Source organism: Rhipicephalus sanguineus, chromosome 5 (assembly GCF_013339695.2).
Source record: "Rhipicephalus sanguineus isolate Rsan-2018 chromosome 5, BIME_Rsan_1.4, whole genome shotgun sequence".
In the NCBI taxonomy this organism is placed as follows: domain Eukaryota; kingdom Metazoa; phylum Arthropoda; class Arachnida; order Ixodida; family Ixodidae; genus Rhipicephalus; species Rhipicephalus sanguineus.
In genome coordinates, this window is record NC_051180.1 from 192,714,829 (window position 1) to 192,740,336 (window position 25,508).

General features: G+C 49.2%; 1 protein-coding gene across 2 annotated transcripts in view; it reads right to left on the reverse strand.

Moving 5' to 3' along the window:
- Positions 1–25,508, reverse strand: part of LOC119395155 (nuclear factor related to kappa-B-binding protein) — a 755,896-nt gene that overhangs the window by 692,288 nt on the left and 38,100 nt on the right. For both annotated transcript variants that reach the window (XM_037662442.2, XM_049415825.1), the window contains exon 2: positions 21,151–21,294. In XM_037662442.2, coding sequence (XP_037518370.2) covers positions 21,151–21,294 — 144 coding nt within the window. The remainder of the gene's footprint in view (positions 1–21,150; positions 21,295–25,508) is intronic.

A 25,508-nucleotide genomic window follows, 5' to 3' on the forward strand; every position in this document is an offset into this window, starting at 1 on the left:
CAATAAGCAACAGTTCGAAGGTGCGGTAACAGCTACTGCACATTCGATTCCTGAGGCGAACTTTAGCCAAAGGGAGTAGAAGTAGCACAGAGCAGGGGTATGAGCGGCTGGCTAGCGCGATGGGCACCCCTCCTGCAGCGATACGACTTACTGTTCGCTGCAGAGGGAGAACGAACAGCGTGTAGCGGACGCACTTTCGCGTACGCTCGCTGTCTGTGAGAAGAGTAACATTACTACTCAAATCACCTTGCCCGACGCCGAGCCTGAGAGCGACGTAACTGCTGCGACGCTCAATGTTATCAGGAGGGGTAACATTACTACTCATTCTGATAATTTGAAACTCAGCCTGAGAGCAGAGTAACTGCTACAATGCTCGACGGCGACGGTCCGAAACGAAGGGCGGACGACCCACCTTCGTAGGACGAGAACGCTAACCACTACGACTGCGTCAGTTTAGTGGAAAGCTTGCTTAGCCGAAGGGAGTCGTCAGAGGCACAGCGGCAGGATCTCTTTTGTAAATACTTCTGTAAGTCTTTGATGGGCTCCGGGAGCCCGGCGGCGCGGCCGCGGCGCACGTTGACGCAGCTGGTATTGCTGTTAGTGCGCGGCGCTCTGAAGCAGCTAGTAACGCTGTGAGCGCGTTTCCTCCTACTTTCGGTTCCTGCCCGCTGAGAACTGACCACTCCTTGCTAAGATAAATCCCCGCGGAGAAGGATACACATGAGTCCTTCAAAGCGGTGATTTCCCGCACGTTGGCACGCACACTCGTGCATAAGCTCATCGAGGTGTTCACGTGATTCGAATATCCAAAGCAGGTTATGACGGAAAATTCGTCCTGATTCTCTGTCGAAATCTTCGTGCACTCCTGCGTAGCCTTCGGCATTAAGCGCAGGAGAACGACCACGTAATGTGCCCAGGCAAGTCTCATTGAACGTGGGAAGCGCAACATCAAGCACATGCTCGTTGAAATTGCGGGGACGCACAATTGCTCTCAGGGCTACTGTGAACACGCTCGACTGGCTTTACCCCCGCCACCCTCAATCTTTGAAGGGAGCTGCCTAATGCCGTAGAACATACTCTAGCGGAATGCAGCATGGCACTGGTTGCTTCGTCAGCACGCGCTGATTATGCAGCTGGGCTGCGCGCGAAGGTGACGAAGGCTTTGTGCAAAGCGCGACGGAACCTGAGCAGAAAACGCAGTATGACCGCTCTCATCAGGACGTCAGTAAAAAGTGGGCTACCTGGTGTTGAAGCGCAATCATGTCCTAAGCGATGCCAGTAAGAAATTCTCAGCTTCTCTGGCACCGCAGTGGATAGGACCGTACCGGGTAGGAGAGACTGTCTCTTCTCTCGTGTACAAGCTGACGGACTTGACGCTAAGACCGATCGGCTGACCGGTGCATGTCTGTGATCTCAAACCCTACTATGACAGAGAGAACGAGTGGCCCGAGGCAAACGCTTCCCCGCGCCCGCAGGCAGTGGCATCCGAAGGCACGGCTCGACGTACGAGCTCAGTGCGACGCTACAACTTGCGATCTCGGCAGAAATGACTCTGTCCGGTTCGTAGGGGCTTCATTATGCGTGATATCGGACGGGACGCTCCTCTGATATCTAGCATGCAGCCTTCGAGAGCGAGCACGCGCTTGCTTTTTCGGAGAGTAAGAGAGGGGCTAACTTATTGTTCGAGTCGCAGATCACCCATCAGCAGCATTTCAACAGCAGCCAAGCCGAAACGACCGTTTTCGCCAGCAGATGCCCTATAGCCTGGCGCTTCATCAAGCCGTCAACGCAAGCGTCCTACAGCAGAGAGCGGCGACACCAAAGCCTACAGCAGCAGCCAGAGTCAAGGAGAAAGAAAAACAGCAAAACAGCTTCCGGTCCCGAATGGCCTCGGTGCACAGAAGAATTCGCGGAACCACTGCATAGCCCGGCGAAGAGTTGCAGACCCGGCGACCGGACTACGGGGTGCACCCGCGGTACGAGCGTGGTATCCCACTGCGCAGAACGGGGGTTGCAGCCGGCCAGCCGCAAGCGTCGGGGGACTTTCGACTCCTAATGCCTTAAAAGAAAAGAGGAAGAGAGGCCGCAGGAGCAGAGCGGACCCCTGCTGAGCAACTAGTGGCGAGCCGCTGAGGACGGGTCGGCGCCTTCTTTGCTGCTTTGCGTGCCGATAGTTCCAGAGCAGCGGAGGTGCGCGGCACGGAGAAATCTTCAACAGAAAAAGAAAGAACCATTCCACCACAAGCGGACATCTAACATCGGGACGGCCACCAGAATCGAGCCCAAAGCCAGGTGCTCCCCCCCCCCCCCCTTTCAACAGCACGGGCCCGCAAGTGCGAGCCAGCGATCGACGCCAGAGGCAAGCAAAACCGTGCACGGTCCGAGCTGCCTGGTTTCCTGTCGCGCCCCCATCAGCTGTCATGCCTCCCCAGTGCCATCACTCAGCGATAACGGTGCTGTGATCTGCGTCTCCGTGCGGCTCCCTCATCGACACGGACGTCGCCGTGTTTCTGGTGGAGTCGCTAGCCCCCCTCTTAGAAAGCCCCTGGTGATGGCGGTCCTCTTTTTTTTGGCTAAAGGGTTCAATTAAGGAGGGGAGGATGTGGGGTTGCACACGCAACCCATTGTCTTCAACGCGGCGGCACCTCGGCTTCGCGCTACGTTTGTACGCGCAGTGGCGAGAGGGGTTGCGTGGGAGAGGGCATTGTGCCGCTCCCGCAGCCTTTCGCGCCCTGCTCCCTGGCCGAAGTCAAGATGCCCCGTTTTCCCTCCTTGCCCTTTTCTGGAGAGACTCCTCTCCAGACCCCGAGGAACGTGCGCGCTTCCTTGGGGGCCCCCGGGGTCTTCGGTCTTGGGCGGTGTGATTGACCACATCGGACCCAAGCCGTGAGCACCACTGCCGCCATCAACCCCTGCAGCGCTCCGGCCATGGAGTGCGAACCACCGCCCCGGACCGGAGTGCAAAAGCAGCCACGCGAGGTGAGATGAGCCTTTATCATTCCCTCGACGTGCGCTTGCTATTTTGTTGTTGTTTCCCCCAGTAGTGCGGAACACTCCGCCTCTGAGGTGTTAACTTGATGTGCTTGCTATCTATTGTTGCAATTGGCATCTGAGGTGAATAAACACCTTCAGTTGAAAGACTTGTCTCTGTCCTTACTGGTCTGAAACCCACCGCGGTCGCAACTCACGCGAACCGCGGGATAGGGGGTCACAGCTCTGACTGTTAGGGCTGCTGCGTAGCACTAGTAGCGAGTAACTACACTCCTCTAGTGCGCGGTGTGATCCAAACGAGGGACAGGTTCGCACGCGCGGCTTGTGTTCATGCTTGTGGCAAAAAGTAGAACCCCTATACACTTAAGCACGATTTTAACCATGAACTTACCCAGGGGCGTAGCCATAAACTTTTTTCTGGGGGTCTGACCTCTCTTTATCTATGTTCTTGCGTGTGTTTGTATGGGTGCGCGTATACAGACACATGCAAATTGTAATAATTTCGGGGTGGTGAGGGGTTGAACATCTCAAACCTCCTACTAGCTTTGCCACTGAACTCATCGCTTGAAATGTTCGTTTTCTTCCCGTTCGAACCATCGCACCTTGATTCTTCCGCACATAATGACTGCAGGGAAAATCGGAAAAGGCAATCGCGGCCCACAGTTTTGTTGCTGAAAGGTTGCGATCTAGAAGCTCAGGCGTGTCAGCCTCCAAGAACACGGCGAGCTTTAAAGGGCAGATGCCGGGGCAAACTGACGATTTGAAAAAAAATTAAGCATAGGCTTTCCTTCTTTCTTGCATTTTTTTTCTAACCAGTAACTCGTTCACAGACTGCTTTTTTCTATCAAAGTACGTTCCCCCCTCCTCAATTTTCTCTGTGGATCGGTACCCAACGCCGTGTACCCAGATCAATGTGAGTAGGATGGGCGATGATTATATGACGTTCCTGAAGCAATTTTTGAAAAGACTTCGAGGCCTGGGGAGGGTCGCTAGGGTGGGCGTCTTCACTGGAAGGTGGAGTTGTCACTTGTGAACTCACTGTTGCTCACCAAATTAACATTTGCGTTTTTAGTTCGCAGACAAAGTCGTCTTCTCGGAAGTGCTTGCTGCAAACATGTGCGCGGGACTTCGGTTCATTGCCCTTTCTAAACTTTATGAGCCATGCGTCGTGATGTTCGTTATCCTTGAGTTAAAACCATAAATGTGAAATTACACTCGGCTCCGTTGCATGCGTGGTGCATTATTTGTGGCGCACAGCACCAGAGCACCATGCCGCCGAAAACATTGGTCACGCTTTCCAAGCTCCTGTTATTTCTAAATGTCAGTGCACATTAACTGGTTGTGAAATGAGGCTGATTGAAGTGGGAAACCTAAAAAAAAACGCGGTCGGGCCGCCGGCTTCCTGTCATCAAAGCAAGGTTCCGTGAAGCAAGATAGCATCACGTGATCCAACTTAGCACGTCACAACGAATCCAGTACCTGTGTCTCCAGTGGCGGGCCTCGTGTACAATGACACTAAAGAGATGCAGAAAGTAGAACTGTAGTGGCAAATTATCTTATTACGATCACATTCATGCCATTCTTACTGTGAACTGAGCTTTAACAAGTAAGAAAATATCGAAAAACTTAAGGATATGTACTAACGCCCCTCCATGTTTCTCGTTGTGATCACAAACGCAGTCCGGTTGGGATTTGTCGAGAGCTATTCCTCGTCATATCCTCTTCATTCGTTTTTATTTTGCTTCTGCCGGTGAGCGCGGTGGTGATAACAGCAGCCAAGGTGTAGATTTTACCGCAGTGATGTTGACGTCGTTTGTACGAGCGAGCTTCGCAGCGATTCTGCGTCGGATTTCACACACGTGTGCGGCCGCTTTCCCGCAGAGAACTATGGTGCCTCGATGGTTTTGATCACATGGTACATTTTTCCTCATTGGCACCCTCCCTCCTGCTCTTCGGATGCGTGCCGCATTCCACTGCATGGCTCCTCTCTCCACTGCATGGCGCCTCTGCTCGAGTTCTCCAAGAGGCAATTCGCCATAAATAAAAACGCAAAATGAAATACGCGTGTACACAAGCAGTATTTGGCAATTGGACGCCTCGCATGCCGTCGACGAAAACGAGGCTTCGCTTTCCGTCTGTTGGAGCCAGGCTTCGTACGCAGAAAGAGCTGCCGCCACCGCGACGGAGGATCATTGCAGACTCACTGAAATGCAATCCTGCTTCCACTGCGAGATCTTCCCTGCGATGTTCAAAGTCTGCAACCACATCCATAGCGGCAATCACGAAAGCCGCTGCCATGCAGCGGCCGTTTATTCACGTGGTGACGTATCATTGCGCCTTAACTCGCTAAGAGCAACAAGATTCGTGAAGACATTTCTTCAGCGCCGAGTCTGGGGCGAAAGAAATTGAGTAAAAGATGTTCGGCCTTTGCTTGCAAATATCACCACGAATGAGTCATCTTTTCACACCCAACTGAAACTGCACGCATTTTTCAGTACCCCTGTTCATTCCAGCTGAACTTCATATTTGCCGTTAGTGTTCGTTTTTCCCTAACTGGCTGTGCATATCACACGCCCAAGCAGGTAGAGAATGATCAAGAACATCGATCTCACTGTCGACTTCAATAAGGCGGTAAGCTACAACCAGACTTCCTTTTCTGCTTATACAGCTCTAGATTTCGCGTTTGATGTTTTGCGTAAACGTGTTATTGTCGCTACATAAGATGGTATCAGCATCATCTGGTCGATATAGCCTTTGGGTGAGGCAAAAAACAAGAAATAGGCTGTGAGCGACCTAGATCTCGGAAACCGCGTATATATATATATATATATATATATATATATATCACATACACACGATGCAACATTCAACCCACGGACGTCGCCCCCACACGTCATGCATACTTCCGGAGCCCCTGAACGACACGAAATCTAGTGAAAGTTCTCGCATATTAGAAAGCGAGCTCGAAATTATCTGCCATGTTATCTGCTCACAACGGTCACTACAAAACCACCCAAAAGAAGAGAGAGAAGAAAAAAAAAGGCGACAACGGAAGTGCGCAGTGCAATGCGACAAAACGAATGCGCTCCAGCTGGCTCCGGCCAACGTTGGCTCTGGCTAGCTATGGCCGACCACGTGTCGAAAAATTGAAGAGGCCCTGTGGTGGCAGCGTGGATACGAACTCGGTTCCTCGGTTTCCCGACTTTTTTTCGCCCGGCCGCAGTGTGCTTGCGTGCCAGCCCGCGTCATCGTAGGTCTTTTTTTTTTCTTGGACAGTCCAGCGAAGTGTCGTACGAGGCGGGGCCGGCGTAAAATTGCGTCGTACAATTGAGGTTTTTAATACATTATTTCTATGGGGGTTTTGCCGGGACCAATCCAATTCGTCGTAAAACGCGGGTCGTCGCCGGACCGGGGGACGTATAATCGAAGTTCCACTGTATATGATATAAGAAAGGTCTTCTTTGAAATGGCAACGTTAGCTGACATTTAGCTGAGGGTATAAATTTATTATATTACATTTAGTACTGCTACTACAAAATAACATTTGGGACATAAAATGATAACGAATGCAAACAAAGCAAAAGATAGCAAGATGGTAACTATATAGGCACCTGGTCTATTTACTTTTAGCTTGCCCGTTTCAGATAAATCAAGTAGCACCATATTCAAGAAGCAAAAGAGGTTCAGTACTTGCACTTCCATAAAACTTCTCTAAATAGGTTGCCCGACATAAAAAAAGCATTTTTTTCAGGATAAAATGTTAAACATATATGTATGCACAACGTATGCAGAACAAACATTAAGGGGTACAAAACAGAAAAATAATTTTTGTATTAACAGTAAATTACTCTTTTACAATTTCAAAATCACCACGCTCGCTGCGACAAGTTTCTTTTTAAGCGCAAAAACGCGCTAAAAGCAAATGCGGGTGGCGACGCCACCTTGAAATTCGCGCAGCAGACGCCATGACTTCATAGATTCTGACGGTGTCTACTGGGGCCTTCGTTTGCCCAGTCAGTAAAAATGAAGTACACTGACGTCTGAGGAAGCCATAGACTTAACACACCAAGTTTCAGGAAATTTCGTGGAGCTAATGTCCCCAAAATACGACAAATACAGTTTGAAATCCGTAACCTCATGTGTTGAGATTTCAGCACGGAAATTAAAAATAGAGCTTTGCCCTTGATTTCCCCTTCTATTCATAAAGTTATGATGGTAAAATGAATGATACTAGAATTCTCAGAGTACACTTTATCAGTCTAAACCGATTCATTGTTTCAATTTAGTGTCCCTTTAAGAACTGAGCAAAGTCGAAGCGCGGCCCGACCTGAGCCCGCCACCTCAATCCCGGGTCCGACCCTAAGCCCGGAGCTTTAGGCCCGAGCTCGGCCCGGGCCCGCCGTGGAAACTACTTTACCTGGCCTGGCCTGGCCCACGGGCCGGGCCGGGCCCGGGTTTTCAGGTAGGCCCGGGCCCGTGCAGTGCTCTAGTGTATATATACAAAAGCAAACTTGAAAAATTTCGGCAGGGGGGGGGGGGTTGAACCCCCCCAACCCCCCCTGGCTACGCCCCTGTTTATTGCTGTACGCGTAAGGACCACTCGGTCTGCCGTACGACTATGATCAAAATAAGGCACGCAAAATAAATGACGATTTGAATCTGCGTACAGCTTTGCACTTGTTTTGCCTGTGCATTTCCCTTGAATATGCAGTTTCACAGTTGAATTCACTGCTTATATTCTTCTCAAGGCTGACGCGGCACCGTGCGGCATAAGAATGGTGCGTAACGACTTGTGCAATGACGTGGCTTTTGTTGCAACTTGGAATTGCAATCACCGGCAGCACGCGCTCCGCCGAAAACGCGAGCACGGCAGCACGCAATCGCTTCCGCGAGCGAGCCAACGACCTTCGAGGTTTTCAGTGGCCAACCAGGGGAGCATCCGGTGCTGGCGTCGTGCACGCAAACTTTAGGTTGCCTAGTCTATCGTCCACAGCGGTTGTGGCAAACGATAACCACAGTTCTGACAGTGTGCGCGCTGGCTGCGCGCATACTTCCGCAGCTTTCAGCATTCTGCTCTCAGCCGTCACTCGATGGATTCGGTACCAAAGTTCGTATTACCCGTCGCGATGAGGAAAAGTGTTCGGAACATACGAATTTCGGCCCATTCGACACAGTTGAATTCGGCTGGCGAATTGCGCGAATTCGTATCTGCCGCTTACGTTTACGTCAATGCCTCCTGAATTCGTTTACTATGGGTTCGCAAAAAGCCTGGATCGGATTGGGTTGCAATTTTTGTCAATGTGGCTAGATCACGCACAGAAATTTCGATTTCTGGGCGATTTTGCTGCCAACCATACCAACGTAAGAAATGGTCGAAACCCGGGAGTCTCCAGGAAAGTCCGGGAGACTCGTCAGGTATGCACTATGTAGGAGGCTGCCTTATCTGTAATAAGCCAGAAACTATTGACCATGTTTTCTTACATTGTTGGGAGGGCGTGTACTTTTGGGATGTATTACAGAGGACAATCAAGAAGGAATTCCCGTTAAATCCATATGGTATCAGGTTTCTCCCAATAGATGATGATCATGGATTGCGTTAGACCTAATAATGTTAACCGGCCTTCACGGTTTATGGCGGGCTCGTATGGCGGGATTTTATTGCGATCCAGATGCACGGCTCGCACGGATGTACTTTCGTGAGCGTGTGACCAAGTTTGTGGAACTCCAGAAAGCTCAGGAGTTTGTACCTGAGTGGTTGTCGAGGGTAGAACCCTGGACAGCACTCAAGGAATTTTGAACTTGTGTCTGTCCAGCAGGACTGACACAACTTTTGTCTTTCTTTCACGTCCTTATTGTTTGATGTACATGTCTAATAACATGCAATAAAGCAAAAAAAAAGGAGGCTTCCGTTCGCTTGCAGAAAAACTGTTTAGCAATTTCGGAGTCCAGGAACATCCTCAGATACAGTCGAACCCCGCTGTTACGTTCCTCACTGCTGCGTTTTCCTGGCTGTTACGTCGTTTTCCGCCGGTCCCGGCATAGCTCCCATAGGATACAATGTATTGGGAACCCCGCTGTTACGTCGTAACTGTCGGACTGTTCCCGTATGATACGTCACGAAGTGCGCTCGGAGCCGACCGAGTGACTACCGAAGAGAGCGGCCATAGTGCATTTTCACGCAGCTTGGCCTGGTTTGACCGTAATATTAGCTGCATGAGAGGCGCAAGCAACAAGATCTTTCAATTGATGCAAACAAAAGCATGGCCTTCGAGATTCGTATTGCAAAGATGCCGTCTATGACGTAATTGCTTGCGAAAGCAAGGCCTTCGAGATTGGCATTCACTTCTGCCATCGCGTTGGCGTAGACTCATCATCATCGTTATTTGTCGGAGGACGGGAGGAGTTAGAGCTGGTTAGAGCTCGCATGGTCGTGCGCGCGGTTCACGGTCGGACTCGCCGCGCTGGTTGTGATTGCGTGTGCTTAGTTCTTTCATGCCTACAGCTGTTGGTGTTAAAAAAATCCCATACGTTGATTACATTTCTGTGGATGAGGCCGTCCCCAGCTCCGCGTTTCTATCCATTGACTAGATCGCGGCTGAGCGCGTGAATTTTCGTGCTGCTCGTAAGCACTGAAATAAAATTCTGTACCACTAAATATTTTGTCATTTTTCCTGTTTTTCAGCTCTTACGTTTCCCGTCTCTTACGTTTATTTCCTACGGTCCCTTCAAAAACGTATCAGCGGGGTTCTACTGTATAGAGATGTGGCCGTATCTGCCTAAGAGAAAGGAATTTCTTTAGGAGTAATTCCCAGAACGAAGAGAGAGTCTGCATGAACCACGCTGTCGCCTGAGAGCGTAGCTGAACACTGTGCGAAGTCCAAATACGTCTGGCATGCAGGTCTTTGGAGTTTTCAGTACACTTGCTGAATTCCGGTGGTGCTTCATGGCCTCAATGTGCCTCTTGCTTGTAGCATGCCACTTTATCGCTGCAAGACCATGCTGTTCGCAGTTAATAGTCTGACTGCAGACAATGCAATATCCACTGGCATCGGTGCCTTGGTGACACCAAGATGATATTTTCGTCCATCTTGTTCAGGATGTCGACACTGAACTTGGTGGAATGACCTGAGGCTCTGAGACGGCGAGACACGAACAATGCGAAAAGCAATTCCCCTCAAAAAACGTGTAGCGATACGCTTTTTGCTAATCCCGCTGAGGACGGAATAGTCTTTGTTGCTAGCTGTTCGACGGCGAACCTACCGTATTTACTCGAATCTAACGCGCACCTTTTTTTCGGCAAAACGAGTCGTAAAATCGCATGCACGTTAGAATCGAGTACCGAAAAAACGGTTATCGTATTGCCATCGGCATTTCAAAATGGCCGCCTCCTACGCACCTCGGCCATTTCTGTCATTGTTTCAGTTCGTACGTGTGCTGAGGAGTTTGTCATCTCGTTCTGCATTCGCATCGGCGGCATGGAAGTGCCCACTCCAAATACTCGACGACTGCACCACGATGTCGCATTTCAAAGAAAAGTTATTACATGTGCAGAGACGGACGGAAATCGGGCCGCATCGCGGTCGTTCGGAGTTGCCGAAACGTGCGTGCGAGACTGGCGCTAACAGAAGCAGAAGATTGTTTTACAGCAAAGCTTCACGAAAAGGTTTCTGTGGACAAAAGCAGGGCCGGTTTGCCGAACTCGAAGAGCGTTGACAGCGACAAGGAGTTGTCCGACAGCGACAAAGACTGATCCATTACGCGACTCGTATCGCCGCCGTAGTGGTGACAGTTTCAGCGGCAAGGCCCGCCGTTTGACTTTGTGTTTTCTTTTTTTGAAACTTTAGTTCTTTAAAACTCAAATACTTGTTCTTCTGAATGTGCGAAGGTGGCCTCCTACGTACTTTTGTTCATTTCTCTCACGAAAAATGGGTGCGCGTTAGAATCGATGTTGTACTTTTTCTTTTTTTTTTTTGTTGTTGTCACGGAAAACGGGTGCGCGTTACAATCGAGGGCGCGGTAGAATCGAGTAAACACGGTAGTTTTCCACGAGTTTTGCTCCCCGACTGGAGTCGCGTTCCTTAAAGTCCTCAAACAACACGAAACTGCCAATTGACTGTGCCAGTTCACGGCCTGTGCGAAGCTTGTCCACCATCTCGCCAGCTTCTCGGTTTGTGAAAAGCAATTCCCATCAAGAAACACGATAACCGTGGTTAGGAGCCTCTGCTGTTATGTCTGCTGTAGAGTTACTGTATATGCTACCTTTGGTAGCATATAGTACAGTAACTCTAGTCTCCTGTGCAGCTACCCCTAACCGTAGTCAGCTTAAACGGTTAAGGCTGTCCGTGTGACAGGGGTATAACACTGGTTCGAGCAGCGGAACTTAAAAAGGGGGCAAAAACAAGACACACAAGGACGTCGCTGTACTAACAACTGAAATTTTCAGCTCGCGGCGAGCTGCTCCTTCCAAAGTGCATTTTTGGGGGGGTCACGCCAATTTACGACAGTCTGGAGAGGATTATGTCGGCCCCCAAAAGCCTGAGCAAGACAAACTAGCGCTTAACGAACCTTCCCATCACTCTGTGTCCACTTAGGTCCCCCAAAAAGCGCCGAAGGCGTGCCGCGAAAAATGATGCATGAACCCATTCCTCTCGTGGCACAAAATTTTTGTCGCATGGCAGCTTTGGAGTGTCACGTTTTGCCGCCGGCGATGCGCTGCGCACGTTTTTACGCTAGTGTGCTTATAGTCTGGCGCAGTTTTGGCGCAGAACAGCGGAGATGTAGCAGGATGTAGCAAGTTTCACGTCTTGGCGCAGTTTGGTGCAATTGGCGCATCACTGTGTTTACAACGACGCGTGGCAGCGATAAAACGGCCTGAGTACAGGACGAAACTTACCGGCAGATAGCTGCTGATGTTCCGGGGCGGTTTGACGCACTTTCGCTGTCCGTACTGACGAATCGAAGTCGTCTTCCGTGTCTGTGCTGCTACCATCATCCAGAGATTCCCACTCAGATTAATTGGAATTCGTGGAAATTCGCCGTTTCCACGGAGCACCCACGAGCAACGTCAACGCCATGTCTGAAACGAGCGCTCACCTACCCGGCTGCGAACGAGCTTTAAATATCTTCCGCGGCAAAATTAAGAAACGCACAAGCGGAACTAATAACAAACACGCTCTTTTACCCCTTGGGTGGCGTTAGCTGTCCAGAAGCGCTCAGAGAATGCCAAAATTTGAGCTTGAAGTCATCGATAACATACTATCGATGGGAATAGGTACGCTCACAAAAGTGTTAAAGAAGTTTCCAGCAACTTTGAGACATTTTCACACCGGTACCTCAGTCGAGACACAGGATACAGTTTACGCCACACATCAATAGTAATGAAGAAGGCCAGGACAAACTATGGTATGCAAACCATTGAGTATGAAACTATGTCTATGTAATATGTATCCTAATGTTGTTGAAATAGCCAGAAATTGTAACAATTCATGAATTTAAACATTTAATAATGAACATGTTTCTTGCTTCGGAATCGGATGTGTTGTATAAACGTTAATATGTTTGGTTACTGCATTAGTAATGGTACTAAGTGTTACTGTTAGTAAGCATTACTAGTCACTGCATTATTGATTATGTTGTTGTTATTACTGCATTACTGATTATGTTATTACAGCTACTATATCATTACTGTCATTATGTTATTACTGTAATTAGCGATCGTGTTCTTACTGTACTAGTGATTACGTTCTTGTTGATTTATGTTTTAGTGAAATTGTAACTTCGAATCTGCTGTCTCTGCTGCCCCAGCAAGGTAAGGCCTAGTCAGGGGGTATAAGTCCTCCTTTTGCCTTACCTCGCGGGCAAACCCTGTATGTGTTATGCCCAATTAAAGTTTACTTACTTACCCGTGACATTTATAACCCCGTTTGGATGCTATTGTTTTCTCCGGCTGCCGTGTGGATCACATCTGCACCGGAGTACTTCCAGCGGCAGATGTCCCGAATCCTCGAAAGCCAAGTGGGTGTGGTGAACATGATTGACGACATCCTCGTATTTGGGAAGACACACTCCGAGCATGACCACCGTCTCCGACAAGTCATGGACCGGCTAGCAAAGGCAGGGGTCACGCTCAACTGTGAGAAATGCTCGTTTGCAACTTCAAGTGTCAAGTTCCTTGGCATCGTGGTCAGTGCGGAAGGAATTTCTCCAGACCCAGACAAGGTTGCAGCGATCCGAGCCATGCATTCACCCGAAGATGTCGCAGTGGTCAGTCGTCTGCTGGCCTAGTGAACCACATCAGACGCTTTTTACCACATGTTTCGGAGGTGACTGCGCCGATCCGAGCATTGCTGCTCAAGAACTCTGCCTGGACTTAGGGCCCGGCGCAGCAGTCTACCTTCTACGAACTGAAGAAGCCACTGTGCTCAGACCTCTGCGTGGCTCGCTAGAACACCACATACAAGACCACTATCTCAGCTGACGCCAGCTCCTATGGTCTTGGGGCAGTACTTCTCCAAGAGCAGCCGTGCGGTGAGCGTCAAGCCGTCACTTTCGCATCATGCTCCCTCACATCCATGGAACGCCGGTAGTACAGCCAAACAGAAAAAGAAGCTTTGGCGGCCAGCTGGGCGGTCCAAAGGTTCGAGGAATACGTCCGTGGGCTTCAGTTCTTCCTCGAGATGGACCATCAACCACTAGTGGCGCTCTTGGGTTCCATGGATGATGACCTACTACCACCACGGATCTAGTGGTTTCGCTTGAAGCTCATGCATTTCCAGTATTTACGTACCGGGGAAGCTGTTGGCAACAGCCGATATGCTTTCGCACGCACCGCTGGATTCCCCTTCATCTAACCGGGTGAATAAAGCAGAGCTCTTTGCCCAAGAGGTCATCCGCTCCTTCCCAGACATAGTCTCGTCACCGCTCGAACACCTGCGCCAGGCCCAAGCCAACGACGGCGAGTGCAGTCTGTTGCTTCAGTACTGCGCCAACGGCTGGCCTCGGCAGTCCCACTTGCCTCTCCATGCGAAGGGGTTGTGGCAGTATTAAGGAGACCTCAGCGTCTGCGAGGGACTGCTTCTGAAAGGGTCCCGCATCCTCGTACCATCTGCCCTTCAGTGCCACATGCTCGAGCTTCTCCATGACGGGCATAAAGGCATCCATCTTTGCGCAGCGCACGAAATTGACAAGGACACAAGTGAAGAGGACGGGACAAGCGCTGATCTTCAACTGGAAGATTTTATTTGAAAAGACAAATATATATATACAGAAACACACGTGCCACGCAAGATTACACTCGATCAATGAAACGGATTTCTTGCTCCGATAATGAGACTGATGGCTGACTTATACAAACACTATCGCACTTAGCCATGTGGTACGCCTCTGAAATCTCACGTGTGCGTTGATTATGATGGCGAGTGATGATGGACGTTTTCTCAAAGGAAGGCATGCACCCGCAATCCCGGCAGTGGCTGGCGAGGTGAGACGAAACGCCCCCCTTCAAAGAATTCGCATGCTCGCGCAGCCGAACATTAATACATCTGGCAGTCTGTCCGATGTAGACAGACCCGCAGGTACAAGGAATCTTATATACCACCCCTTCTGAACACGCGGTGTACTTATTAACATGTCTGATTGAGCAGGCATTATCACCTGCCCTTGCAACCCCATTTGCGCGTCTTTCAATCTTGCCACACAGGCTGCCCAATTTGATGCCACCCGAAAAACAACATCAACCTCATACTGACCCGCAAGTTTCTTTAATCTATGCGAAATGGAATGTACATACGGAATCACAGCAAACCGTTTTCGGTCGCATTGTGAATGGTATCTGGTTGTCAGATTGCGCATTAGATTTTATTCTCTTTAGCAAACGCTCAGAGGTAGTTGCCAGAAAAGAAGTGGGGAAGCCGGCTGCCATTAGCCGATCACACTGATTCTGGAAGCTTTCGTCTATGGTATGATGACATGATTTTGAGATGGCCGAGAACAAACAGGAGGTGGCAATACCGTTTTTTACAAGTTTTGAATGGGCCGATGTGAAGTTTAGGAGGGGCTTCACCGATCGTGGAGCGTAAATCCAACAAACATGCTCACTTTTAAATCGCACATTTAGGTCAAGAAACTGGAGTTCATTTTTATGGTTGGGAACTTCGCACGTGAAAACAAGACCATTCCCCCTTTCCCTAAATGCTTTGAGAATGTTGACCATACCATGGGTGCCGCCCTCGCTTTCCATGAAGACTAAGTAATCATCTACATACCTAAATATATGTGTGCCCCAACCCTCGAAATCTCGCTCGAGATCGCGGTCTATCCTACTCAACAAAATATCACTGAGGACAGGGGCAACTCTAGAGCCTATGCAGACACCCGAGGCCTGAACAAACAAATTCCCTTGCCATGATACAAATGTAGAATCAAGATAGAAACGGAGAAGTTCAAGAAAACTTTGCACTGATATATCAGTGTTGATATACTGGATATCAGTGTTGATATCAGTGTTGATATCAGTGTTGATATCAGCACTGGATATCAGTGTTGATATCCAAGACTTGTTTTATTCTTTACCGCATAATTTTCTGTTGCAGTGTGTTAAGGAAACCATAACTGAACTAAATGACGAGACGCGGTTTGTTGATAAATGTGGTATATCAGTGCAAAGTTTTCTTGAACTTTTCCGTTTCTATCTTGATTCTACATTTGTATCATGGCAAGGGGATTTGTTTGTTCAGGCCTCGGGTGTCTGCATAGGCTCTAGAGTTGCCCCTGTCCTCAGTGATATTTTGTTGAGTAGGATAGACCGCGATCTCGAGCGAGATTTCGAGGGTTGGGGCACACATATATTTAGGTATGTAGATGATTACTTAGTCTTCATGGAAAACGAGGGCGGCACCCATGGTATGGTCAACATTCTCAAAGCATTTAGGGAAAGGGCCCATTCAAAACTTGTAAAAAACGGTATTGCCACCTCCTGTTTGTTCTCGGCCATCTCAAAATCATGTCATCATAGCATAGACGAAAGCTTCCAGAATTAGTGTGATCGGCTAATGGCAGCCGGCTTCCCCACTTCTTTTCTGGCAACTACCTCTGAGCGTTTGCTAAAGAGAATAAAATCTAATGCGCAATCTGACAACCAGATACCAACTTCACAATGCGACCGAAAACGGTTTGCTGTGATTCCGTATGTACATTCCATTTCGCATAGATTAAAGAAACTTGCGGGTCAGTATGAGGTTGATGTTGTTTTTTCGGGTGGCATCAAATTGGGCAGCCTGTGTGGCAAGATTGAAAGACGCGCAAATGGGGTTGCAAGGGCAGGTGATAATGCCTGCTCAATCAGACATGTTAATAAGTACACTGCGTGTTCAGAAGGGGTGGTATATAAGATTCCTTGTACCTGCGGGTCTGTCTACATCGGACAGACTGCCAGATGTATTAATGTTCGGCTGCGCGAGCATGCGAATTCTTTGAAGGGGGGCGTTTCGTCTCACCTCGCCAGCCACTGCCGGGATTGCGGGTGCATGCCTTCCTTTGAGAAAACGTCCATCATCACTCGCCATCATAATCAACGCACACGTGAGATTTCAGAGGCGTACCACATGGCTAAGTGCGACAGTGTTTGTATAAGTCAGCCATCAGTCTCATTATCGGAGCAAGAAATCCGTTTCATTGATCGAGTGTAATCTTGCGTGGCACGTGTGTTTCTGTATATATATATTTGTCTTTTCAAATAAAATCTTTCAGTTGAAGATCAGCGCTTGTCCCGTCCTCTTCACTTGTGTCCTTGTCAATTTCGTGCGCTGCGCAAAGATGGATAAGTTCCAACTCGCCCGCCTATCAATCCTACTATAAAGGCATCAACTGATGCAAAGCTTTAGCTCAGGAGTTGGTTTTGTGACCAGGCATCAACAACCAGATACAAACACTGGTGTCCATGGAACTGCCACACGTGTGCCGAAACCAGGGTGCAGTGCTCGGAGCCCATGCTGCCCTCAACCACTCCAAGTCGGCCCTGGGAAGAGGTCGGCATCGATCTTTTTCATCTCAACGGCCAAGACTTTGTCCTTCTGGTGGATTACCGGTCATGCTTCCCGGAAGTCATCAGTCTACGTTCCAGCCCACCACTAGCGGTCATCAAAGCCATCAAGAGCATTTTCGCACACCACGGCATTCCGAGACTGGTACACAGCGACAATGGTCCTCAGTTTGCTGCGAAAGAGTTCCCTGCCTTCGCCAAGTCCTACGGCTTCTGCCACGTCACCAGCAGCCCCCATTTTCCACAGTCGAATGGGGAGGTGGAACAAATGGTGAGGACAGTCAAAGACCTGCTGCGGAAGTCTTCAGTGTGCCGAAACCAGGGTGCAGTGCTCGGAGCCCATGCTGCCCTCAACCACTCCAAGTCGGCCCTGGGAAGAGGTCGGCATCGATCTTTTTCATCTCAACGGCCAAGACTTTGTCCTTCTGGTGGATTACCGGTCATGCTTCCCGGAAGTCATCAGTCTACGTTCCAGCCCACCACTAGCGGTCATCAAAGCCATCAAGAGCATTTTCGCACACCACGGCATTCAGAGACTGGTGCACAGCGACAATGGTCCTCAGTTTGCTGCAAAAGAGTTCCCTGCCTTCGCCAAGTCCTACGGCTTCTGCCACGTCACCAGCAGCCCCCATTTTCCACAGTCGAATGGGGAGGTGGAACAAATGGTGAGGACAGTCAAAGACCTGCTGCGGAAGGCGGATGATTCCGACTTGGCACTTTTGGCATACCGGGACACACCTGGGGTAAATGGAGTGAGTCCTGCTCAGCTGCTCATGGGTAGGCGCCTACAGACCTGGCTGCCGAATACGTCGCACCTGCTGGAGCCAGCCTGGCCTCCTTCGGTCACAATCACTCAACGTGACCAAGACAACCGGAGGCGCCAAGTGTCAGACTTCAACCGAAGACACGCAGCTCACACCTTGCAGGCCGCAAGGGCACAGACCTTCAGACAGTCTCTTCAGACCGCCTTAGGGCCAGCTCAACGCCCGCACTCCTACATGGTGGAGACTCTGACGGATGTACTTCAGTAACTGGATGCACGTGGTGCCAACAACAAGAACCCCCACTGCCAACCCACCTGGAACCCCTGTGGCGGATCAGCCCGAGACGACTACAACGCCTGGAGCAGACCAAGCAGCACAAGACCAGCAAACCGTGTCACTTCGGAAAAGCACCTTCACTACAGAGGAACCTCGGGGTTCTACACCACGCGTCTCATGGTATGGCAGGAGGATCCACAGGCCAAAAAGACTCGACCTGTGAGCATCGTTTTTTTTTCAGACCATGAGTGTGTTTTGTTCAAGTTTACCGTGGGGGGGATGTAGTGTACGGCAGTACCACTACATGGCTGTACCATTCATGTAGTGTACAACAGTACCGCCAGATGGCAGTGCGGCATGTGCTGGTTTCAGTAAGGGCTGCCAATAAACCTGATATCACTTGTCCTCCCGATGACGCGGCTGTCGTGTCACTTACTCGCCCGATGAGCGCCCGACACACTAGCTGCTCCTCGGCTTCCTTGGAAGGGTAGGTGCACCGTTGGCCGTGACCCAAAGTGCGGTGTAGAAAGCATCCGCCTACTTACCAGGTTGCTGTACACGGCAGTGAAACCAACGCTTTCATACAGCTTGTTCGCCAGATGGATGAAACAAGATTTGAGCTTGCCGATGATTTGCTTGAAATCTGTCATATCAGCCTCTGAAACCTTCAGCAACCTGAGAACTTCCCTTGCCTGCGGACCCATGTTGTAGGACAGTCTTCGAACTGGATGAGCCAATGTTTCCACTGTACTGACTTGCTGAAATCGAAGGGCGGCGGAAGCCTGAGGTTCGCCAACGCAAACACGGAAGCCAGCGCATTTACTGGTGTACTTGGCAAAGTACCATCCATATTCTTGTCGCCGTTACTCATGACGTGCCCGGATGACCGCTTTGACGACACCAGCAACCATTATCCACAGCCCATCCCTGCTGGCACACCCCCTTCTGACACCGTGTAGCGAGTGTCTAGCAGAGTTTCAGGGCAGGCAAATCCCCATATCACTTTATTTGCGCATCTTTTATACTGCCATGTGGTTTGACAGTGACAAAGGCTACAGCAAGACTGGGAAATACATAACTCTTTATTTGGGCGAACTTGTGCCCAGCAAATGATAAGTCAAAGTACAAGCAATTCACACTGTACACTAATAGGGGCGAGAAGAGTTGTCAGCCGTCGAGTAATCTGATCAGCAGTAAAGCGTGTCGGCCTGTTATACCTGTGGCATCGAAGGTTCCAGTGCTATCGTTGGTAGCCGGGTTAGTTCCAGAATAAACTCTACTGTTTGCGTTCCACGCTCAAGTTTATCAGAAGATTCTAAAATAATCTTGAAGGTTCCCAGGGATTCAGGCGCGGTTTGCGCAAGACAGTGGTTATACGTGTAATGGACTGGTTACATAAAATTGCAAAAAGAAGCGTGCATGGCAATACGCAGCCAACATTTTGCTACGAAGCATCAGAAACTTCAACTGTGCTTCAGCCAACCGCGCCGCAACCAACCACCACTAATTGCACCATCGTCCTGACACAACCGTGTGACCCAGGCACCTTTTCCGGCACCGACAACACTGATGTCGAAGATTGGCTTCAGCTCTACGAATGGGTGAGCGCACTGTACAACTGGGACCCGACACTCATGCTGGTGAATATCCTATTTTACCTTGAGGGAACGGCAAAAGTGTGGTATTGCAACCACGAGCAAGAGATCACGAGTCGGGATGTTTGCAAGCAAAACTCATTGATCTGTCCAGTAAGCTCATTGGGCACCGTCGTGCTGCACAGAAAGAACTCGCGTGCCAACTCCAGACCTAGAGTCATACGTGACATATATTCATGATGTGCTCGCACTCTGCCGCAAGGTTGACGACAGGATGCCAGAAGCAGAAAAGGTTGCACACATTCTCAGAGGAATTGCGGATGACACATTCACTCTCCTAGTTCTCAGGAACTTGTTGACAGTGAACGATGTCATTAATGAATGCCGATGCTATGAAGAAGCGAAAAGCCGTCGGATTACTCTACACTTTTCACGTCTTCCCAATATGGCTGCGACGTCTACTTGCGAGGACATTTGTCCATCACCTGCTCCTGCTGCAGACAAGAATACTGTGCACCTCATCTGCTGAGAAATTGAAGCTGCATCTCCAGTTCCTGCACAAGCTCGTGCCCCCGACAATTCCCACACGATTTCCCTAGTCCAGACCGTTGTACACCAGGAGCTCGCTAACACAGGACTCCAGGCACTCTACCCAGTGAACAGACCCGACTACCGTCCACCCGGTCTACCTGATCTACCTAGATAGATAACACAGATAAATGGTTAGCGATATCAGTATGGTTTGAAACACCCTTACACAAACACCCTTTACACCACAGGAGGTGGGTTTGGAGCTCTCTAATGATGCGCTGCGGTACTCGCTTGCTCTCCTCTTCCCCACTCTGGAGGCGAAGAGCAGCGCATTCACGTTACACCTTTCCTACCTACCACTGGTGGAGAAGATGTCATTCTGTTTTAGCAGTAGCTCTCTGTCGGACAGCCGCAGATTTGAAAAACAACTTCTCAGAAACCACTTCACTGCTGGCACCAGAAAAGGTTGGAATTTTTTATCTCAGTCTTTCTTCACGGCAACAGTGACAGTGAAATATGTGGTGGTCTAAGGACACAATGTTATGAAAAGTTGACTACATAATTGTATCGAGAATTTTGATATACCAACAGCTTGTTATATCAAGGTATAACTGCAATTTAACATGACCTGTATTGAATTGTGTGTGTGTGTATATCTGGGTGGGGGAGGTGTTTCCAGCTTGTGAACACATTTGTGTATTGCAAGTGATGCTGGCCTCCCTCTTGCTCTCCCACCATCAAAAGCTGCATTCTTCTTCCAGTCATTGCAGCACACAAAATCTTTTGTCAAGTGCACAAGGCCAGCAGTTAAAACACAGAAGACGCCCACAACACAAGCACAACTTTTCGTGCTACCTTTCCAGCTATCACCCACATCACTCAATAGCATGAATGCCACAAGAACCATTTTCCCAGGCAATTCAATTTTCCTAAATCGGCAAACACCAGTACTTACCATGAGCCGCACCTTGTGTGCCTCCGAAAGGACATTGTTCCAGGTGTCGATGCTGAGGACAGCCCGCAGCAGGGCCTCCTGCTCACACAGCACCTGCGGCAGCCGCACCACATGGCTGCCAAGCAGGCAACGCTCCATCGGCACCTGCACAGCAAGATTAGGCCTCACAGTAAGCTCTTCCTAGGCTGAGGAGGAAAGGTCTGGCCACAATTGGTGAGCCTTTTAGAGCGAAGCTGTGTGTGTGCACAACAGCCACTCCAAGTGGACGTGGCAAGCTAGACAAATGGCGCATACGCTAAATTCAAAAGCGACTTTATGGACAGAGATTTCGGATTTAGTTGCAGGGTGTGTGATCGGCTATGGTTCAAAATTCTCTCTCACACATCTGTGTTATGTGTTAAACAGCTTTGCTGGTCATGCACAATGTGCTGCCAATTCATGTTGCAAGACAATTTCAAAGTCTTTCAGCTCATCCCCCCGAATATTTACACAACATTCTTTCACACAGTGTCATCAGGGAACTCCTGTACAGAATTTCGGTACCGTATCTCTCAGCAGCTTGAGTATGTACACCTAATGAAACAAGTCTATGGAACATGGGCTCCATGGTTAAATTGAATTTCTGCTCAGTAATGCGTGACAGTCCTAATTTAATGGATAAATGCCTAGATCACAAAGTTCAATAAAACCGACTGGTGGGCTAGTTGGTACTGCATTTCTTATGTTTCAGCGCAAGGAGACAAAAACATGAGCAAGAAGTGTTTGTGTCTCCTTGCACTGAAACATAAGAAATGCTAGATCACAAAAACTACTCCAGGCCGAATCTTGAGCCTGTGGAGCACTGAGGCTACCACCGCTGGGAGTGCTAGCAGTGCTCTCGTTTTGACAAAGGAAGATGGAAAATTGTGACGGCAGAAGTGAATGAGAGTAGCATGTCGTGTCGTGACAAACATTACATGAACAGAGTGCTCAGGCAGAGTGAATGAGAGTAGCGTATCGTGTCGTGACAAACATTACATGGACAGAGTGGTCAGGCTCAAGCACAGCGGCAGGATCTGCCCAACAATGAAGATGACGATGAGCTGCGACACAAGACCACCAGAGAAAAAAAAAAAACGCCAGGCCGGCGCTGAAACCGCAGCACAGTCACAGCGAAAGCTGGAAGAGCGGCGTTTCTAAAGCACATTGTAAGCTCTCTTGGGGCTACTAATACAAGTACACTAGCAAGGTACCCACTACGCCATCACAATTTTTGTGTAGTTCGAAAGCACCTACTAAGCCATTATCCGTCATTCTGCGGAGAAGCGAGGCACCACCTACACGTCTGTAAGCATTATGTGCGCTTTGTTGATGCGACGACCGATGACGATGAAGAATTATGGCTCAACCCTTTGTAATGGGTTGGAAGCTTTGAACGGCCCACCAGTTATGTAATTTGCATTAGGTGACGCTCGGTCCGCTATGTCCCTCTCCCGTCATGCTGTATAACATACGTTGACGTGGGAGAGAGACGGGGGGGGGGGGGGGGAAGAACTTTACTGAGACCCCGAGGAAATGGATCATGCGCTTATGGGCTTCCTTGGCAACCAACACAAGTGCACTTGCGAGGAACCCACTACGCTATAAATCATTGTAATTTTACTGAGACCCCGAGCAAATGGATCACGCGCTTATGGGCTTCCTTGGCAACCAATACAAGTGCATTTGCGAGGAACCCACTACGCTATAAATCATTGTAATTTTACTATGACCCCGAGGAAATGGATCATGCGCTTATGGGCTTCCTTGGCAACCAATGCAAGTGTACTTGCGAGGAACCCACTACGCTATAAATCATTGTAATTTTTGAGAAGTAGGGCAGCAGGCACTGTGCCATTTTTCGTCATTCTACAGAGAGCCGTGGTACCTGCTAAACGCATGTAAGGCATTATGCGCACTTTGTTGATGCTGTGCCTGATGACGATGAAGAATTATGGCAGGGCCCTCTGTAATGGGTTGGAAGCATTCAACAACCTACTCGTTGCACAATTTGCATTGTGTGACGCCTGGTTACAGAATTTGCGTTGTGCGACGCTTGGTGCTTATTTTACTCTTCTACCACGCTATAGTGCATATGCTAATGTGGTTGCTTCCGGACATGAAGCCTGTATAGGACCTTTTTGCAAAGCAGTTTCAAGCAGCGGCATGGCTCAGAGGTTGAATACTGGGCTCCCACGCAGAGGGCCCAGGTTCGAACCTCGTTCCATCCTGGAATTTTTTTCTTATTTAGTTTCTTTTTCTTATTTCGAGCGATACTGGTTACGGACACCGGCGGACAACTACGGCGCCAAAAACGGCCGATGAAATGATCTCATAACAGCTTTCGCTGTAAAAATCAGCAGGTGTCACACTCCTCTAACACAACTTCAAAGCCATGATGCATTCATGTAAGACAAATGAGTCGCTTTGAGTAACTACAAAAATTCTTCATTAAATTGACCCTTTCAATGCCTCATGCAAGCACTTTTGTCTTTGTATGTCTTTTTCAAAGGTGTGCAGACCCTAGCGAAGCACTCACTATTCATATGTAAGGCAATACGCACACCTACACAGCTGCACACTTTGTTGACGCAGTGGCTGATTATCGTGATGATGATGATGAATTACTCGCTTGTTACCATAGGTCGGCAAAGTAAGTGGAGCTCACTCAGACTCACACTCACCAAAAATTTTCTCAACCGGACTCACCCGGGCTCAGATTCACTAAACTTTTTCTCATCCGGACTCACTCAGACTCAAGCTCACCAACATATTACTCAGCTGGACTCACTCAGACTCAGACTCACGGCTTCACCTGAGTCTCAGTGAGCCTGAGTGAGACGACTCAGTCCGTTGGCCTAAAATTAGCTTTTTCGATCATGGTGTCAATCCCCTTTAACACCAATATCTCACATAATCAGTGCTCTACTATACGCCTTTTGATCTTGTACCTTCAAATATGAGTTATCATAATATATCATATATCATACCAATCCAGTAAAGATATTTTTATGAAATACGTGACATACAGAGATATATTTATCAAGAACTTCTCATGAAAAAATTTCCGAGGGGAGGTCATGGCACCCCTTCCCCTAACTCACGCCTCTGATCAATAAATATTGAGGTGGTGCATGAATGCTGCTGTGCTGAGGTATGTGTAAATAGACTTGAGTGTAGACGTAAGCCGATATAAGGCTGACAGTAATGCTGAAGATGAGTAGGTAGGACTACAAGTCGGCAACAAAAAGTGGAGCTCACTCGGAATCAATCAAAAAATATATTTTGCACTTAGGGCTCACTCCGACTCACATTCACCAATATTTTCCTCAACTGGACTCACTCGGACTCAGACTCACTAAAATTTTCTTCAACTGGACTCACTCGGACTCAAACTCACCAAAATTTAACTCACCCGGACTCACTCAGACTCAGACTCACGGCCAGATCTGAGTCTGAGTGAGTCTGAGTGAGTCGACTCGTGAGTGAGTTTGCCGACCTATGCTTGTTACGCAGTACATGTGGTGTGACAACTGGTGCAATCTTATGCTTCTGCCACACAATATTGCCACGTGCACTTATTCCTTTATTCCTCATGTGATTGGGTTTCACCCACGAAAACTGCTAGCACCGCTCGTCGTAGGCCGCACTATCATGTTTAGAAACTTCTTCGTTGTTTCAGGCTGTTAATATCACGCACAGGACACAAGTAACCGAGTTTATTCTAGAGCTAACGTGAGCAGAAGCAATAACTCTGGACGGTTCATGTGATGAGTAAACAGGACGAGACACGTGCCAGAGGACGAAGAAGCGATGGGTGGTGATTGGAAGGGAAAAGTACCTGATGGTGTGCAGTGGAGGGGAAAAATACTGGACGGAGATCATGGCACACAACCCAAGAAGAAGGAGCTGACATTGTCTGTGGGGCACTGGTCAATGAAGGGGGTCAAGCCAGCACCGCACTGGTGACGAGAGCAGCAGGTGCCGGGTCTCGAGGATGCAGCGCTAGGAGTTCGTGGTGCGGCCGTCGAACTCGGCAACAGCCGAGTGAGGCTCCTTGCACTTGCAGCAGCCTTGTCACAGCGGTTCCTGGAGCTTTTGCGACGCTCCACTTTCGACAACAGAACGGGATCGACCTGCAGAACTATTTCTGGGGTGCCACGTCGGCACTTGACAAGCCAAAGGTATCGCCGACCGCTGCTAGGCCTAACACTGGAGGCCTATTTGAGAGGCAAAAACGACTTCCTGCAAGAGAGCCAACAACAATGGGCAACTACCAAACAGCGCCGAGAACGACGGCGTTCTTCAAAAGAGGACGTGGCTGACCACAGGGCTTTAGA